At 40.1% G+C, this 18,834-nt stretch overlaps 3 protein-coding genes across 8 annotated transcripts; 2 read left to right on the top strand and 1 right to left on the bottom strand.

Annotated features, from left to right (window-relative positions):
* The first annotated feature begins 318 nt into the window (after positions 1 to 318).
* On the top strand, positions 319 to 3,069 carry LOC139109123 (receptor expression-enhancing protein 5). Its single transcript, XM_070667951.1, has 4 exons — positions 319 to 537; positions 1,094 to 1,326; positions 1,406 to 1,541; positions 1,663 to 3,069. Exons 1-4 carry the CDS (start codon positions 411 to 413, stop codon positions 1,707 to 1,709), a joined length of 543 nt encoding a protein of 180 aa, XP_070524052.1. The 5' UTR covers positions 319 to 410; the 3' UTR covers positions 1,710 to 3,069.
* Positions 3,070 to 3,207: 138 nt separating this feature from the next.
* On the bottom strand, positions 3,208 to 9,283 carry Gudu (Armadillo repeat-containing protein gudu). 4 transcript variants are annotated; one of them, XM_070667937.1, is made up of 11 exons: positions 8,843 to 9,283; positions 8,550 to 8,732; positions 8,277 to 8,474; positions 7,739 to 8,068; positions 7,344 to 7,547; positions 6,922 to 7,008; positions 6,521 to 6,769; positions 5,982 to 6,413; positions 4,876 to 5,280; positions 4,340 to 4,561; positions 3,208 to 3,583 (listed from the first exon to the last, which is right to left on the bottom strand). In XM_070667937.1, the coding sequence occupies exons 4-11, from the start codon at positions 8,021 to 8,023 to the stop codon at positions 3,464 to 3,466; spliced, it is 2,004 nt and encodes a 667-aa protein (XP_070524038.1). In that variant the 5' UTR covers positions 8,024 to 8,068; positions 8,277 to 8,474; positions 8,550 to 8,732; positions 8,843 to 9,283; the 3' UTR covers positions 3,208 to 3,463. The 4 variants fall into 4 exon arrangements, with proteins under 4 accessions (XP_070524038.1, XP_070524035.1, XP_070524028.1 ...); XM_070667934.1 differs by having other exon boundaries at positions 7,739 to 8,039; positions 8,277 to 8,477; positions 8,843 to 9,272; XM_070667927.1 differs by having other exon boundaries at positions 7,739 to 8,039; positions 8,843 to 9,272.
* A 68-nt stretch (positions 9,284 to 9,351) lies between these two features.
* On the top strand, positions 9,352 to 10,177 carry Mrps21 (mitochondrial ribosomal protein S21). 3 transcript variants are annotated; one of them, XM_070667978.1, is made up of 2 exons: positions 9,352 to 9,441; positions 9,795 to 10,177. In XM_070667978.1, the coding sequence occupies exon 2, from the start codon at positions 9,795 to 9,797 to the stop codon at positions 10,068 to 10,070; it is 276 nt and encodes a 91-aa protein (XP_070524079.1). In that variant the 5' UTR covers positions 9,352 to 9,441; the 3' UTR covers positions 10,071 to 10,177. The 3 variants fall into 3 exon arrangements, with proteins under 3 accessions (XP_070524079.1, XP_070524071.1, XP_070524064.1); XM_070667970.1 differs by having other exon boundaries at positions 9,380 to 9,641; XM_070667963.1 differs by having other exon boundaries at positions 9,387 to 9,566.
* Positions 10,178 to 18,834: the final 8,657 nt, after the last annotated feature.

Here is an 18,834-nt window from a genome sequence, read left to right as displayed (position 1 = left end):
CTGGACTAAACCTAACTAAACCATAGTGGCACAGTGTAGACCAGATGGCTCAACTCTAGGTTTGTTCTTTCCAAGCTGCACTGTGTTCTTATTGGTTCCTATTGGATAACAGTCGCGAGATATTTTACGCTTGTTTTTCACGTTATTTATTAGTATTTTTTTATTTTCTTATTTTAAACGTTAATTTACAACTTTCTGATTTAATATAATAATTAATTTCACAAAATTTTATTCTTCAAGTCGTTGCACAGATATCGGAATTAATACTGTGTTTCTATTGGTTGATAACATTCACATACGCTTTTTTTTGTGTTATTTGGTCATTCTTTTATGAAGTGCACGCCTGCACGGTTAACCAACGCTACGCGCCCAGCTTCGTCGGAAGGCACGATATATTTAACGAGAGAAAAATGGCCCGCATTGCTGCTGTGAAGGAATATCTCGAGAAAGCGTTGAGGGACGAGAGTAAGCCGTGGGCGAAACTATTTGTCTGTGCAGAGGAAAAGACCGGCGTCGATCGGCTATACATTTTTGTCGGTGAGTCTAATTCGGTGATTAGGTGAATTTCCATTTGTCATTCATATTGATTACTCTTCCGCATTTGAATTATTACTCGGCCGCACACTTACATATTATCGTAGTCTTTCGGTATGCATTACCGCGCACTCATTACGCAACCGAATAAATGTGTCTAACCTTCTTTTTTGCATTGCTCCATTTTTTCCGCAATATATTGCATCAATTACTCTTCCGAAAATTTATAACTTGTTGATCTTTGCCCAAGTTAATCGATAGTATCTCGTTCAAAGTACTCCGTATTTTTCGCTTACGTCAGAATTTCTTGCAATCAACAGTAAGTTAAATTCAAATTAAAGCACTTACAATGTAAGGACAGTTACTTTTGAATCCAGTTATAATTTTATAATATTTCTAATTATAGATATGATTGACTCGATTATATTTACAGTTAATTTAATGACATTTATTGTTAGAAATATCGTAAAATTATACTCAGATCTGAATAAGTAACTATATTTTTTTATGTGTCTTTTATAAATTATTGTTATTAAATTCATTATTTGTATGCTAATAGGATCATTGATACTGCTGGCTGTATACTTGGTGTTTGGATTAGGACAACAGCTAGTATGCAACTTAATCGGTTTTGTTTATCCTGCATACCAGTCTATGAAGGCACTAGAGAGTCCAAAAAAAGATGATGACTCAAAGTGGCTCACTTATTGGGTCGTTTTTGCTGTATTTACTATTGTAGAGTTTTTTTCTGAATATATTGTCTGCTGGTTTCCAGTTTACTGGTTGTTCAAGGTATCATCTTAAAAATAACTTAATTCTTGATGATAAGACTCAAGGTCAGGTATTATAAATTATAAATTTATGTACACAGTGTATATTCTATGTTTGGTTGATGGCACCAACTGAGTACAATGGTTCCTTGATCTTATACCGCCGCCTTATCCGTCCAAAGTTCATTCAGTATCAGCCTGGATTAGACAGATTATTGTCTAATGCTCGTGACACAGGTAAGACTGTTACTTTTTGAAAAATAATATCTAAAAAATATATTTTTCTAAAATACAGACTATTATAACAAAAGAATATTTATTTGTGAATGCAAATTAAAGCAAAATTTGATTTTTATAGCAGTTAAAACTGCAGCAGAAGCTCTGCTGACTAACAAGCAAGATTAATGAAGTCATGAATCAAGCAAAATAGAAAGTCCATACGTGTCTTTCCCTTTTTACTCATTCCTAGCAGAGAGAGAGCGTGGATTTCGTGCTTTATCGAATGTTGTTACATTAACGACTACAAGGACGAAGAAAATGCCAAACATAGAAATTTCAATATCCTAAGATACAATAAACAATTGTAAAATAGATCAGGGAAAACCAAAGCTGTCCAAAATTGTGAATAGCGAATACGAAGAATGCATGAAAGAAAGCCTCCCTCTGAAAATAAATCATTTAAAATATGTAGCTTGATTTAAAAAAAAAAAAAAAAAAAGTAAGATTAGGAAAAATTTACATCACGAAAATCGGCGTTTTATTTTCAGATAATTCGGTTTTATTTCGATTCCGAGACGGCTGAAAACAAAACTCGGAGTGTTTTGTATAATAGATTTAGACTGGTCGCGTATTTTGCCATTGTCATTTGCATAATCATTGATGATATACATGTATTGGGATACTTTACTTTTAGAGGAAAGTTTTACCAACATTAAACTCTAATCTCGTTTAAACGTTTAATTTTTTTAAATCAATATTTACTCGAGTAGTATTTAGCTAATAATATTTTAATATTTTAACTTTAAATATTTCCGGTGTTATTTAAAAATGATAAAATTGATTGTTGGTGAAACCGTCTTTTACATTAGATATGTTTTATTACATAAGTCGTTTATCATGCACTGTTAATACAACGCTGGTAAGAACTTGAATATTGCAAAATGACAAAGGTCCAAAATAAAGTTAGTAATACAATATATTCAGATACGTGAAGATATATCGTTAAACCTTATTAAAAGTTTGAAATATTTGATGACTATTTTTGATTACCATTTAATTGTTATATCACGGTAAATTGTTATGAGCGAGAGTTCTAACCCTCATCAGGCATTCTGCCTTCTAGAGTTGTCAGTGAAACGACGCGCACAATTAGCTTAAATTTGTACATTTTACATATGTGAGATTGCATTAAAACTTGCATGCGATTGTCTTCTTATGTTTATAATATGTCAGCATCTTTAAATAGCTTGAATTTCAAGTAATACAGACGAATTTAGAATATGTATATTGCTCAAATTAAGCCATTATCTTATACAATTTAATACTTGATAACTACACATTATCGACTAAGTCGATGTTATATTTGTGGAACCTACGAAAGTTTAAAGACAGTTTTTCTATGTCTTTTTCAGCACTCTTAAAACTCTTCATATGATGTTAACGATTGTTAAAAGAAAAAAATATTACGAGTTTTAAACAAGATTATAAATTTAGTAATATTGACCTGAATTAATAATTATCACAATAATACACACATTACAATAAATGTGTTTTTATTTTATTTTACACGCCCTTTTTCTTCCTCTCTGTTTTTTGCTGATAACTGACGTCATTTACAAGCTGATATCGATTTTCTATAACAAGCACCTATGGAAAACTTAAATAATTATATTTATATAGCAGCTTTATTAAATAACAAAAGCGAAACAATATAATTTATTTATGAAAAGTGCAAATAAATTTTACATATAAAGATGATACTAATTTTCTGTAAATTAAATTACAACAAACTGTTTAAAAAATGCATATTTTATTGCACAAATTAAATGTATATTTAGATATTTAGAATTATAGATAACAAACAAGGTATTGATCAATTTTATTTTTAAATAGAACTTAAGTTTTACTCTTCAGGATTTAGTTCATAAAAAGTGAGATAATTATATTTCGTTGAGATGGAATTTTTCTGCAGTCAATGCGAGTTTCCTGATGTGACGAATAGTGGATGCAGCTGCGATTTGAACTTCTGGGTCATTTGAGCCCACCAAACGCAATACATGCTGAAAATTTATTGACATTAAAAAATAAAAAATTAAGATATGCCGGTACTTTTTGATTATTTATCTCCTGTTATTTAAAAGTACATTAACAATCAAATAAATAATATTTAATTATGAACCTATTAGGTAATAAAAAAATTAAAAGTAAACAAAATGACAAAACCGTCAATCCTGAGGTTTCGCATCGTCGAGTATTCGAAATCGCTCGGAAAATATCAGAAGTATAGGAAAACTGAGTTGATGGTACGGTTAGAGCGCTGCTCCTGCCAATTCCATGGACACGCCTTTTTTATAATGGTTGCTGCTCCCGCCAATTTCGTGGCCACGCCACTTCTACAATGGCCGCAACTCTCATTTACCGTGTTACCAACTAACAAAACGCACAACACTTGGCGGCAAATTTAAGTCTTTTTTTAATTTCGAGAAATCTCAAAATGCAACTTTACTATCGCCGACGACAACTCGAGGTTATCGAGGCAGTGATGGGAGTCGATAAGCGCAAAGTCAGACACATAAAAATTAAAACTTACAAAGTAATAAAAATTAAACCGACATCTATTCTGTCAGCACAAAATGAGCCAAATAAGAGTCAATCGGCATAGCGGATGAGCAGCAATAATCGAGCAACAATGAAATACACTACATCTTCTTTTTAACAAGAATAAGTCTATTTTGAGAATTTAATTTTGTAGAATTATGTTTTTTTAACATTATACAAAACTATCTATGCAAGAAAATGTAAACACCTAAATGTACCTTGATTACACCGCAGGTGTGCATGGTCACGCAATTTAACGGCTCCTTGCTTAAATGATACACGGCAATGCAAACACCCTTTAACACAACCTTGTTCTTGCTGGTCATGTAATTAACGAGCGGTGCAACGGCGTTTAGTTTGCCGAATTCGTAACTGTTCCGATCCCAATCACAACAGTAGGCTATCGCTAGCGTCAGATTAGCGCGCAAATTCTCGTCATCCTTAAAAAAAAAAAAAAAGCTATAATTATCGCCCATTATAGATATTTCAATTCAATATATTCAAACGTGCCTGCTTCGTGGAAAAAAATGGCTTTTAATCTTTTAAATATCACAATTAACAAATTTATCTGGTAAAAAAACACAAAATTATAAAAAGTACATTAGCAAATAAGCATTAAATATTTCATTCCGCACTTTCACTACAAAAGTATTTTAAATAATTACTGAATTTAATTAAAACATTAACAATATATCTCAATTTCCACAAAACAGCGCACATAAAAAGAAGCAATTATAAGCTGCAGTAAACTAACAGTTTCCACGAGAGCGGCCAGTTTCTTCACGACACCGTGATCTGTCAAGATGCCCAAGTTTTCAGAATCGGTGGCGATCTCCGCGATCATCGCGCAAACCGCGCTGAGCACTTCCGTGTCCTTACTCTCTAACAAGCTGACTGTCAACTCCAAACCGCCCACGAAAGCACGCACCATTTCCGGCGAGTCCTTGGCGTGTCGGATGCAGGGTACCAGAGCGAGACAAGCGTTACGCTTGATAACGTCACTGGGATGCTTCAACAGAGACCAAACTAATCGCACTCCATCTAGTCGATGCTCAGAGTCGTTAATAATGTCCATACATCTCTCATCGGCGGCACACTCTTTCAGTACTAACGGCACGTTCTCCAGTAATGGCTCGTACGTGGCGCTCAATAGTCTAATCTGCAAAGGTCTCTGAAGTATTCATTCTGCGGTATCGCCAAATACCGAGGTAACGAGGAAACATCGATCGTTGGTGGGACAGTGTAGCGCACGTTAACTCGATTAATCATCGGGAGCGGTACTCGCGGACCACCCCTCCAATGCGCAATCCAATTTTCGCCTCATTTGGAAATTATCTCTCACACAAACTCAAATGAGATAATTAAACGTAAATGGATTAATGCAGCAATATTCTAATAATAAAATTGATAATAATTATTAAATTGTTAACAAACATAACGAGAATTCATCTAATAATCGCTCAATGATTATTAAAAAAGTCACAATTATCGGTTTTGTTACTTGGATTTGAATGCTTGCTTTGAATGTTAAATAGATTTCCGTTCGTCTACGGACTGAATATATCCCAGTCTGTTAAATAATTTTTCCTTCAATTTCCTTCGAAATTTTTTATTCAAAAAGTGTGATTTTCTCCACAACGGTATATTATATACCATTGTGAAGATTCACACGATGACAGCCTCGTGGATATAAAAAATATACCGTATATTTTTTATATCTACGAGGCTATCAACGTATACGTGTGTTTTCCTCTTATAATTCTAATGTATAAACACGTAGAGAAGCAAAATTCAATTCGCTAGCAGAGAGAGAAGAAAATTACGAGCTGAAGTGTACTCCCGACTTTGAACAGTCTTTACCAGTTTCGGTAGACCCTCGTTAGTCCTCAAGACGTCCCTGTTAGCGGGATCCTTACAGCACTCGGCAAGGGCGCCTACGACGTTGGCCAACACCCGTTCATCCTCGTTTTCTTCGAGCAGAGGCACCAGTGACTCTACCAGGCCATTCTGATTGAACCTCATTATGTTCTCTGGACTGATGGCGCATTTCCAAACACCGCCGGTGACCGCAGCTAACAGACGTTTGTTAACGCGTACCTCTTCGCTTTGTACGAGTTTGCAAAGTGGGTCGAGACCACCGGCACGACGCACCATCGTTCGTGTTTCCCGATTTGAAGCGCACTTGAAGATGGCCAAGGCGGAGTTTTCCTTCAATTTCATGTTGTCATTCTTCAAATGCCGTACTAAGTCGTTGATAACGCCTATTCGCTCAAACGCCTCCCTAAAAACACTCTGCACATATGCGATTTAAATATAATATTAATTACAAAATTTTGAAAACATTGTACTTAAATAATTATCAATATTACTAATAGATAAAGAAAAAAAATTCAATAAACCAGATCAGCGCACTGCTGCACAATGCCCATCGTAGGTACTATCAGTTGAGTGTGTTTCGATTTGAGAAAACGTGACATTAAACGAACGACACCATGTTTACGAAGTTCCTCCTTAACTTTTGGACTGCTGCCCAAAGAATCTAAAATTTTGGCACAGCCTATAGCGACGTTAACAAGTTCTTTGTTAGCTTCGCTCAATTCATTATACGAATGACGAAGAACTTCATCCGGCACATCCATTACATCTAGCTAAAAAATCAAATATTTTGTTAAGCTTATTACATTAAAGAAGGATGTATTTTGATACTTATTAATATTAAATATCGCACAAAAAGTAATTTTAAAACAGATTTAAAACAAACTTTTTTTTTTATTCGAGTAGTTACAACCGAATAACTTACTATGAGTGGTATTCCACCGCGAATTCTAATTTGTTTTCTGGCCTTTTTAACTCGAGCTATAATGGCCATCGTTTCAGCTGCTAAAACCTAAAAAAAATAAAAAATGAATATTATATCAATATAATAAGATTCTTAGAATTTTAAAGTGTTTTTAACAACAAGTTGATTAATTTTTTTAATTTATTCGCTAGATTTTATCTGTAATTATTATTTTAAATTTATCCAAAAATAGAATCTATATAAAAGTATTTAATTTAAAACAATTACTTTTCATAATTTTAGACTGTCTAAATTTGTCCTAAATCTAGTGTTAAATTAACTTAAATTTTATCAATTGATAAATCAATTAGATTCTAAATAAAGCATTTCGTGCAAGAATGAAAAAATCAGATTCTAGTGTAACAAAAAGACCAATAAATAACCTGGATATCTCTGGCAGGATGCTTCAACATTTGAATCAATGGTGTCGTGATATCCAAGTCGATTAAATTTCGCTTCATCTCTGTGGAAGTCGCGATTTGCAGCAAAACCGATAATGAACCATTTTGACATTTGATATCATTCGTTTCAAGGAGATTCACTAGAACCTCAAGACCTCCCATTTCTTGGACAGCTTTTTGTATGATCTGTACTAATAAATTTGACCATGCCATGTATAAAACAGAAAAATTATTTTAAATTAAGAATGAAATTAAACAGTTGATAAATAAGAGAATAAAGCAAATAAAAAAGCAAAAAATAAATCCCTTTACATAGACATATATTTTATTTAAAAGCTGATATTTAACATGTAAAATATTAATTTTTTTTAACAAACCTTGTCAGTGAGATTGTAATCTTTCAATAAACACAAGGATACCATGGTGGCAGTTTGATTTCCAGCCTTCATGTATTTAATAAGTTTCTGTATGTGCCAGAATTCTGAAGGTACTTCTGGATGATCTTCTTGAAGATATCTGGCCTCTTCTTCACCTTCGGACTCAGGTTCATCGTCCGAGCTCTCCTCTTCAGCTTTCTCACTAACTATACGAATACGAGGCCCATAAGGTTCACCAGTGAGCATAGACACCTGTTTTGAAGATTCTGATTCGGCTGCCTTCATGATTTCCAGTTCTGGTCTACAAAAGTAGATCCATTGTCACTAGTCCTACATTTCAATTTTGTTTTTTTATTATACTTAAAAAAAAGTTAAATTTGTTTTATTCTTCTCTAAGCAAAAAAGTTTATGATTAATCTTATTTAAAAATTAGTATTAAATTGTACGTAATTCATAATTGTAAAATAAAATCAACAATAAAGAAAACATAACTCGATTTATGAGACAATTTATTTCCGAATTAAATCCATTCGCTTACTCAGAATGTTCCAACTCCTGTACAACCTCTTTCTTTGGCAGAATCTCCTTTTTTTTCGATGGCATTTTTTGCAGCGGGTATTAAATTCGCAATCGTTTTCTTTTCGAAAAGTATCCAGCACAGTCTAACACCTCCAACCGTCCTCACTCGCTACCACGACGAATTATCGATCAAACAATCACCGCCAATTTCGCTGTCCTGCTGAAAATAACGGAACTTTAAAATCATTAAAAAAAAAAGAAGAGCATAAACGAGATATCAATAGTTACTTACTCGATACGCCGCGGCCGTCTCGAGTGTCACGCTGCTTGAAGCAAACAAACCACTTTCTCGAGCATGTCAGCGTCAGCGTCTATTTGCCAGATATAACATCTTCGCTAAATTATCTGTGGTTTATTTTTAAGTCATCACGAACGCTTGTCGGTGCATAAAAATGTCGCGCAAATTATTGACAGCCTGTTAAAAAAAGAAATTTATAAAGTAATAACCGTTTTACGGGGCTCCTTCGACGGGACCGATCACGAAGTCAGATCCGAGTTTGAACACAGAGATGAGTGAAATCTCACATTTAAAACTGGCCAGAGCGACACGGTGATCCTTGCGAAGATGTGCGTCTGCAGAAACTGAGGAAGACACGAAGAAGGGAAAACAGGAACAAATGTTTGTCGTGCATATATACGCGTCTCCCTTCGTCCTGATTTCGATTATGATTTCTTTAAGCGTATGGCTGTGTGTGTGCCGTTGGGGGTTCGGCTACAATTTGAAAGACAGAGAAGTAATTAGGGTGAAAAATCAACGAAATATCCGCGGGGCGAGCCTTTCGGCGGCGATCTCCGCGCGTTACTCTTCTCCTTCTTGCAGATCACTCAGTGTCTGGTGGTCTACTTCGTCATCATCACCTTGCTAAACGTTATATTCCTCGGACATGTACGATTGTTTTACGATTATTCGCCGGAACAGTAACGTGACCGAAAGTCGCGGGAGCTTCCAGCGCGCGTCGTTGTCGCGCTGAAAAGGGTCGGCAATTGATAACGCCATCGACGCCTGAGACTTCGACCGCTAGATATCACCACCCGTACGATTCTCCATCATCGTTGCGTCACTCCAACTCTGGGGTCGGATCTGTGATTGTCAATTTGCGAGTGAGAGACAACAATTTCCCACGGTGTGTTATTGGCGCAGAACGTAGTTTACTCCGGCGGACGTGCAAGTCAAGTACTTTTAGTTCTCCGAATTGGCGGAAACAGCGTGTGGATTGCGGGATACTTTCCGACCTAACCTAAAAGCAGAGTTCGTAGCAAATATCTCTTACTCTTATGTCTTGTACGAACTTGTAGATCATCACGTAACAAGACTAGTTTTAAGGTTCTTTTTCTTTTGTAACGTTACGTTATTATAAATACGATTCTAGAGTTCTTTTTACCTACGAATGAATTCTCGTCGACAACGAGCTCTCTGACTGTAAAGCGTTCACGAAGGTGGTACAGAAATTAAGTTGTTTCTCGTGTCATTTTGCAGATGGGTATCGCGCGGCACGTCCACCAATTCGCGAGCCGCACGATTTTCGTTCAGAACAACGACGTGGAGAAAGCATGCCGCGTGCTAAACCGCATCCTGTCTAACGAAGACATCTTTGGGCAGTTCCGACGCACGAGGTACTACGAGAAGCCGACCTACGTCAGGCGGAGAGTTAATTTCGAGACGTGCAAGTCGATCTACAACGAGGACATGAGTCGGAAGATCAAGTTTCTCCTGCGCAAGAACAGAGTGGACCCTTTTCCCGGCGCGTCGTAAGACCATTCCGCCTTAAATTGTACAATTACAAACCTCTGTGTTAACACCATACACATTTATTTATGTATGATATAAACGTTATTAAAAATATAGGAAACGTTCCATGAGCCCTGGCAAAGGATTATTTCTGTGCATTATTCCTGCTTCTCTATTCAGTGTCTCCTCAATTAATTCTAAGACAGGGCCGCAAATATTTTTCTTTATTTCGCGCATGAAACGCTTTGACGTGGACGTCGGCTCAATTATATTTGACGAGGACTCGATGCTATTCTCATGCAGATAAAAATGAATTGGTACGTGTGACGTCGAAGAGCAGAAATACAATCTGCATTGAGGAAAATGGATCAATACAAAACGCGCTTTAAACGTTAATACAGTTCCAAAAAGCAAGGTGAAAAATTATCTCGGCGGACGATAAACGCGCTTGCCCGCTATCTCGCGCCATAAGTAACTTCAAGAGGTCAGCTTCACGCGGGAAACGCGCATTTTTTTCACCTCTCTTGCCGTAAACGATTTCCATCATCTTTCTTTCGCGAGAGAGGCGGGGAAAGACAAAACGTCGGTCGGCTTTCCTGGCAACGACTCCGCCAACTTGGCGAAAATTGAATAGATAGCGGGCGCCCGGACTATGCCAAGTTTTCCAGCAGAGTTCGCCGGTGGACAGGAGGGTAATTCGGCCTTGCGGAAGAAAGAGAGAAAGAAACGGAGGGAAGAAAGGAGCGAGAGCAAGAGAAGGACGGCTACTCTTGTTTCCTTTTCTCGGCGATAACGCGGACGGGCGTCCTATTAAGGTAGGATAAGTACCTTTGCTCACGCTCGCGACTCGATTTTCGAAATAGTTCCCACGGCGAAAAACGTCTGACGAAAGTGTCCCGTCGGAATATTAGCGGAAAACTGGAAAATAAGCTCCTGTGCACGCTTACACTTGGCGGACGTTCAATTGTTGAATATTTCTCGCGTTGAATCGACGCCGGTCCTATGAACTTTTCCTTCTCCTTCCTATCTAAAAAAATTCGTGTTACGCGTGACGTAGCGGTTAATTGCTACCGCTTTTCCGCGACGTTGATTGGTTTACTTGCTTGGCTCGCTATGTATGATTTTTTAAGACACATAAATTTTTACGAAACAGAAAAATATTCGGATTATTAGATTATTTTTGGGGCTGGCTCGAACAGGAGTTTTATAACGGCGACGATCTGGAAGCTCGAAAGTGCGGTAGATCTCGGATTCGCGAAAAAAATGCTTCATATTTTTTCTTTTGGAGGAAGACGCCTCGAGCTTGCCGAATGCATAAAAAAAAAAAAGTAAACAGATGAACTCGGTGTTGAGCTCGGCGCTTTCGAGGAACTCGGGGCGAGAAAGACAGCGTTCAATTGACGATCGGACCTATTGCTGTCTCACTTTTTTTTACGCGGTTGTCTCTTTCTATCTAAGGGCCGAAATCTCTACGGTCAGTTTAATTGCGGAGCTTCGAGCACGATGACGTGTCGCTAATCGCTCCGCGATTTCGCGTATTTTCGACCGCGGACAGGATAGCATACTCGCATACGAATAAGTGTCGACTCGGGAGCAAACTATCATTTTTTGCATTCCTGTATCATTTCACTCGTCGTTCTGTGTCTCATTTTGTGACTCGAAAAAGTGTTTCGGAAAAAAAAGGTTATGTCGAGGGAGCAGCGCACGGAGTGTCCGACGTGAACATCGTTGCGTCCAGCGTTTTCGACCCGCTTCACTCGTCATCTCCTTCAGCGACATTCAGTGGATTCCGGTGACCGCCATTAGAGAGCGTGAGGTGATCCGCACCTCGCCGTCTTCTTCGTCGCGGCCGAGATTCTCATTCCGTTTGGAGATAGGAAGGAAGGAAGGAAGGAAGGAAGGACGGAAGGAAGGATGGAAAATAACCCACCCTAACCTAACTGAAAGCTACAAACGTAAGTGAACCGGCAACACGCCGTAGATTACTCAATTGTAATTATCACATAGAAATTATAATACTTAATAAATGTCCCCAATTATAATATACTTAATGACGCGCGCGAATTGGGTTATAAACTTAATTTAATTTGTCAGTCTTGTTTTTTTTAAAAAGCAAATATCGTTCGATATATATTTTTTTCTACGTGAATCTATTTAGTCTTTCAAGTTTGAAAAGTAATAAAAAACGTCCCGTCAGTCCGGCACATTCTGAAAGTTGTTTAATTAGCAAGTCGCTCGGTGTTCGCGCACACATTTCATTCTGAAATAAAAGAGTATCCCCCACGTAAACGGGAGAACCTCGCGAAAGATGCAAATATTCGCGTAGCGGATAAACCACGTTCTCTCCCGAAAGGGTTAAACGGGTTAAATGGCGATAAATTCCAAGAAGTCATCGGAGAGACCAGGATGCCTCCCGGCCGGAGGGACGCTGGGAAGCTTCTCAAAGTGCTCGTCAAGTCGTATAATCCGCGATTTATTTGACCCCGGCCGTCATAAATCCGGCCTCGGTGCGTTATTCCCGTAACTAGGAGTAGCAAACGGATCTCATTTCAGCCATCGGGACCGCACTGTCGCGCCGTCAAAGAGGAAGAGAGAAGGCCGAGGGAGGACGATCCCCGCGTCGTCTCGCTTGAGAAGGCGGTTTGGCTTAACTCCCGGGAATCTGGATCCGAAACTATCCGGCGAACTACTCGCAAGACAGTTTGCCCAGAAACGGATTTCTCAGTCCCGGGGGACGCCACCCTGCCTGCGGCCCCCTCGTTCACCTCACTCCCCCTTTCAACCCCCCGGGCCGTTCTCCTTCTCCGGGCGTTTCGATTTGAAACTCCGCGTATGCCTCCTCTGCCGGGCCGAATAACACGATGGCTCCATTATTGCGCGAGTGCTTTTGGGTATTATGCGATGGGATCGGATTTCAAGCCTGTCTGTCAAAATTGTCGAAACGGAAAAAGGCGCGCGAAGAAAAAGAACTCGACCGCGCAAATGAGAGGATTCCTCTGCTCCCCTCGCTTCTCTCTTCTTCGACGAAAGCTTAGTCTCGATAAAACAGCCGACTCTGAATATATCTTTGCGTGATTATGCTGCAAATTAAATTTCCGTCGAGGCGAGTCTACTTTGAATCTATTGAAAAGACACAACCTTCGCTCGTAATTTTATTTCGAGTTTATTCCAAATGAAATCTGTAAATTTGTATTTTTAATCTTTTTTTTTTTTTTTTTTTTTTTTTAAGTAAAGTGTATTTTAATTTTCAATGAAAACTCCCAACGAGAATGTTAAAAACATCGTCGATTATTATGTAGAGGGACGAACGAGATCTATCAAAAAACACATCAGGCACTGTCACATTCATCCCCTTATTTTCCATGTCGTGATCCGATATCCGACAAAGATCTCGGTGAACGAGAGAGTCGAAATTTTTATTTAAACATTATCCCGACGTTTGCCTGGCTTATGAAAACATTCGAGACGAGGCGAAATGCCGAGTGTGTCCTTAGCGAGAAATAGACCGGGATCGTTTTTCCGCAAGACGGATACTCGCGAGCTCTCCGAATGTTCTCCAAGTTTCAGTCGCATCGAAAATTTCGGATTTAAGAGTTCGTCTTGTCACTTCGCAGCCGGAGTTGCGTTCGCCACAAATTTATTCGCGACACCAACTTATCCTCTCGCTTCATAGATCAATTCGAGATGCCTCTCGATTTAGAAAACCATTTCACGAAGAAGGCGTAAATTTTATTTTATTTTTTTTTCTCCAATACAATTTGTGCAAGAAACGCACATTAATAAAAATTAAAAATAGTAACGTCACGATAATGATATTCATAATCGTTGCCGAATGGCAAAAATTTAAGGCGTAATAATCGATAAGGTGACGGGACGATCGCCGCTCTCGAGCTGTAAAATAAACGGACGTCCCGTTCGCTTTTCCAAGATTTAACTGCTGGCTCGCTTTTCGCCGGTCGTTCCTACGAAGGGTCTCCGCCAGTTTTATCCGTCAAAATCTCACCTCGCGCGGGATTAACTGCCCTTCAGCGAGCCGCGCCGGCCTCTTCGAGATGCGCTTATCAAAGGAACTTTCACGACGATATTTTTGTCTGTCTTCGTACCGCCGGGAAAAAGTTTGCAAGGCGGAATTAGTGGGGAACTTTATAGCCGCGATCGTAAAGCACCAGTCCGCGGGAGTTAAGCCGTGTACGCGCCCTGATCTTCCCCGACCTTTTATTTCATTTTTTTTTCCCTCCTTCTCGCCGCTCTCTCTCTCTCTCTCTCTGATTTTCCACGTTCAATGGAAACCTGCTTAATTCGCCGGTCGTGCGCCGTCGTGCAGCGTTAAAAGCAAATTCTCTACACGATGTAATATTGACACAGCGTTTTGCGCGGCTTAAGATATCAAATTAATGAACTTCCGCAAATATGGAATTTAAAGTATCTCGATTGTTCCGCGCCGGGAGCGCGCTTCCACCTGTTTGACTTTCCGTCGTTGCGATTTCCCGAAAGAAAGGGAAGATTTATCAGGCGTCTTAAATCGCGGCCGACATGGTCGTCGAATTTTCTACTCAGCCGCGACAGCGGCAGCGACAGCGACAGCGATATAAACGAGCCCTCGAGTAAACCGTGGGACTGACGCGCCGATCGAGTTTCGGTTAAAATAAACTGACGTTAATTTCCTTGTCGTGCGACAAGGCGTGGTATTCCCGCCGGCTGTTTCTCATCGCTAAATACGCTCGTCTAATTCTGAATTTCGGTCGCGATAAGATCGAAGCGCCGCGGCGAGATTGGGAGGAGCGAGACGTCAAAACTCGTCACCGGACGCGATCGATCTCCTGCCGGACGTCAATATCGCCTTATAAGTCTTTCGGGGGAGGAAAAGAACGTTGTTCGTTATAGGACGATTACCCGGGGCTGAAGGCTACTCATGAATAGCCGAGGGCCGAGTGTACAAAAGCGCGCGAGAGGCACAGAGACGACAGTATCCCCTCGTGCATATTGCAAGGGAAGCCTCAAAATTACTTTCGAGCACGGTTGGTTAATGCCCGCCTCTCTCTCTTTCTCGGCATGCATCGGGGCTTTAAATATTCCAATTGGTGAAGTTCGTCATCGGCTGGCCGGTTGACAATAGGTACGCCGAGGAAGCTAAATGAGCCGCGGGGTAATTCAAAGTTTTACGCGCCGTCACGAATCGCGGACGTTGCGCTACCCCGAATGCAGTTTCACGTGGGAAAGCTCGTCCCTTCGCGCCGAAAAGCGAAGCCCTACTGTCACTCGATAGCGAACGTCCTCGCTAGGAAGCGTCCGAAATAATTTTCTCCCGGTTTATTTCGTCCCGATTTATTTTATCTCACCGAGAATATCCGACGAGAACGCTCGCCGTGCCTCAGCTCTGATAGCGCCAAGGGTGTGTCATTCATAACGAGAAGACTTCGCTGGGAAGAAACGAGGACGCACTCCACTGACGGTCGAACCTTCGTTCGGCGTATCGAGCAACGAAAATTCAAACGAGCTCGCGGGAATATACAACGGGCGGTGGAGCGCGGATCTTGTAATGCGTGGCGTCAGTTATTTTAGCGGTTCGCCGCGGGAAATCGATGTTAAAGACATTACATCGCCGCCACCGCCGTCGTCGTCGCCACATCGTCGCGTATGGCAGTCGCTTGAAAATCGACGAAAAGCGAGAAAAAGGAGCAAGCGATCGACCGGAGAGGGAAAGAGAAGATAAGCGAAGAATGCGTCTCGCGGGTCTTGGCGATCGATGAATATGGAACGGAGAAAAATAATGTTCGCGGGTGGCTGGGCGAATAAGGACGATTCGGCATCGCGCCCACCGAGACACGCGTTTCTGTGAGTCTCGGGCATCGACGTCAATTCAATTCGATGCTAATGCTTGCAGATGATATACCACAAAGGTATCAGGCCACTGATGAAAGTTAAACAGCGCGGGAGCGAATGGCAAAGTGGTATTACAACAACTTTCGTATGCCAGAGTAGAGTACGCGAACAAACGGCGAGCAACACGAGTTATATCTACATATACGTGTAACGATTTTCCTCATTTCTTTACGCGTATGCATGCGTGAATAATGAGCATTATTACGCAATTATTTGTTTGCGGAGAACGACAAGTTTTAACGGATCGAACATCAACTCGTACTGCTTTTACCGTTGAAAATATATGTACCGGCAAGTTGCAAAGTAATCAAAGTATAATTAGAAGTGAAATAAAATAAGATGGTTATGTATTATTTCGCGGCAATTAAATCTTTATGTGTTTCCTAGTCCAGTTATTCGCGAGATTTTCAATCTTTCAAGCTTCGTACATGTTTTATGATGGTTCTTTTTTTTTTTTTTTTTTTTTATAACATAAAGTTAACTTCTATTTTTTCACAAAAGTAATAAGTAGCCGCAATTAGGTATTGTATTACTTGTGGAATATCTTGGATGGTCTGTCTTAAATATTCCATAAATAATTTTCACTTCGTGAATATTAAGAACGAGAGTCATTATATTTAAAGACAAGTTGCACGTGCGAGATAAAATTAAATACGATTCTATTGATTTTCAGAGATATTTAAAACAGTTGGTTTTACCCTATATATGCTTATATTGTTTTCAATCATTTTTATCATTGAGTTTTTCTACATTTTAATTGCGTGGAATGTCACGTATAAAAAAAATTACGTAAATCAAGGCTTATCAGCTAGTCTAATCGCGAAATAAATTTTTATCTTCCCAGTTTAAGAGTAACGGTTTCTAAGAAACAAATACCTTTGAAATGTCCAGACAATTCTCGAGACTGTTAGCCACGAAACGAAGACCCGCGTTATATTCTTTCACGATAATATTGTTATCGTAAAACGTTATTCTAACTGTTATTGGTGATGATAATGACCATAATTCTGATTTGATTTTCCGTGAAAGGACAAAGCGCTCTTCGTGCCTTCCAAGCTTTGTTTGACGACTATTCGTTCTTTTTTTTTTCTGATCTTTGCTCCATTTTTGTAACGATCATCCCCGAGGCAATATAGTACTTGAATGTGCGTCATTCGGCGACCACCGTCCTGGCTCTGTCGGGCTTCATCATTTTATTTACTTATTTTTTCTCTCCTCTCTTTCTCTCTCTTTGTCTATCTATCTATCTATCTATCTATCTATCTATCCCTGTCTAATTCTCTCTCTGACAGCCTGCCTGTCTCTCTTCTTCTCTTTAACTCTAGAAAATAGTTGAACGTGAAACGTGGACCGCCCCATTTGCATGGATTTCAATCTCAAAGATCACGGATCTGCGAGCGGTATCCTTCGGATAGACGCCCGTCGTAACCCCTTTCTGGTCTGAATTAATGGCCTAGACCATGTACCTTCCAATAGATACTCTCGGACATAATTTTCCCTTATATTCTTGTTTATTTTTACATCAGGCAGTTCGAAACGGGCGTTAGTGCTCCTTTTCACCGTCCAAGACCCGAACGGCGTCTGATATTAGTTATTCTCAACGGTAAATTTTAATGCTCCACGGTAAATTCAGAATTTTCGCGAAAATCCAGCGGTTCAGGTGACTCGAAAAGGTGGTGGAAAAACGAAGGAAAGGCGGCGAGGCAAACTTTATCTGTAGTCACAATTATTCCCGCTCGGCGAATATTCAGGAATAATGTCTGGACGCTTTGTGATGCAATTTGTGCGACGATTATGAGAGTCAGGATACATACATACATATATCGGGACGTGTGCAAACTGCTTTCGGCGAAACAGTAAAGCGGGGAACGGAGCTTTTTACTGCCGCCGTTCATAGAAGGGAGTTTCCGCGAATGGCGCTGGGAAAGTTGAGAAAACTCGCCATACATACCGGTAGCGCTAAGAAACTTTTAATGAAAATCGAGCGGCAGACTCTTCTTTTCTATCCCGCGATCTTCCGTCCCAGGGAATGGATTCGAAAATGGTTTTTCGAAATTCTATCTATCTCGGGCACGCGACGTGCGGCGCGTATCGTCCGCACAAAGCAACACGCCGAATGGCTTCGCTTCTTTTTTTACTCTCAAGTTATTCTCAACGCCCGTATCAATTGGACCGAAAAGAGAGAACTCATATTTCACAAAGAGATCGCGAACGAGATGAGAGGGACCCAATACAAATATGTTACGTAATCTGTACGCGAGTCTGTCGGTTGTTTACTCTATAACCGATAAATTCCCGGATATCAAAGCGAGCCTAATCAAATTCAATTTAAATTGAAATCAAATCCCCGCGCGTCACTCGCGACAAACGTTTCCGCCTTTCCTAGGAAAATTTTCTTATTTTACGCTTTATTAGGCATTATTAGAAGCGTCGTAGAAAGTTATATCTCTCGAGGTAGAATTGTAAACCATGTGGAAGTGATATTTGAATAAAAAAATGTTGGAATAGTTTTATTGACCGCCGCGGTGTGGAAAACGCGGGAAATATCCCATTTCCTCTCTTTCTCTCTCGTTCCCTTTTTCGATCTTCTTCTTTCATTCTCTTATCTCTCTTAAATCGCGCGACCGAGCTCCGGCTCTCGTAAGAGTTCGATTAATAAAATCTCACGCCAGTTGAACGAGCGTGGTAACGACATCGGCGCCAGCGGGCGCGACGGAGGTGCGTGACGATGACGCGAGAAGACGGTCCGATCATCGGGGATCCGGGAGGAGGCGAGGACGGCCGGGGGAGACGCTCGCGAGTGCGAGAAGGACGGCGCGACGTAGCGGGGAAGGGAGAACGGATTGGTTCGCGGGATCGGTGGCGTGAGCGATCCACGCGTGCGCGTTGGCGCCTTCGAAACTCG

Source organism: Cardiocondyla obscurior, linkage group LG02, assembly GCF_019399895.1.
Source record: "Cardiocondyla obscurior isolate alpha-2009 linkage group LG02, Cobs3.1, whole genome shotgun sequence".
NCBI lineage: Eukaryota > Metazoa > Arthropoda > Insecta > Hymenoptera > Formicidae > Cardiocondyla > Cardiocondyla obscurior.
Note: the sequence above shows the minus strand (reverse complement) of the source record. Positions and strands in the feature narration are given on the sequence as shown.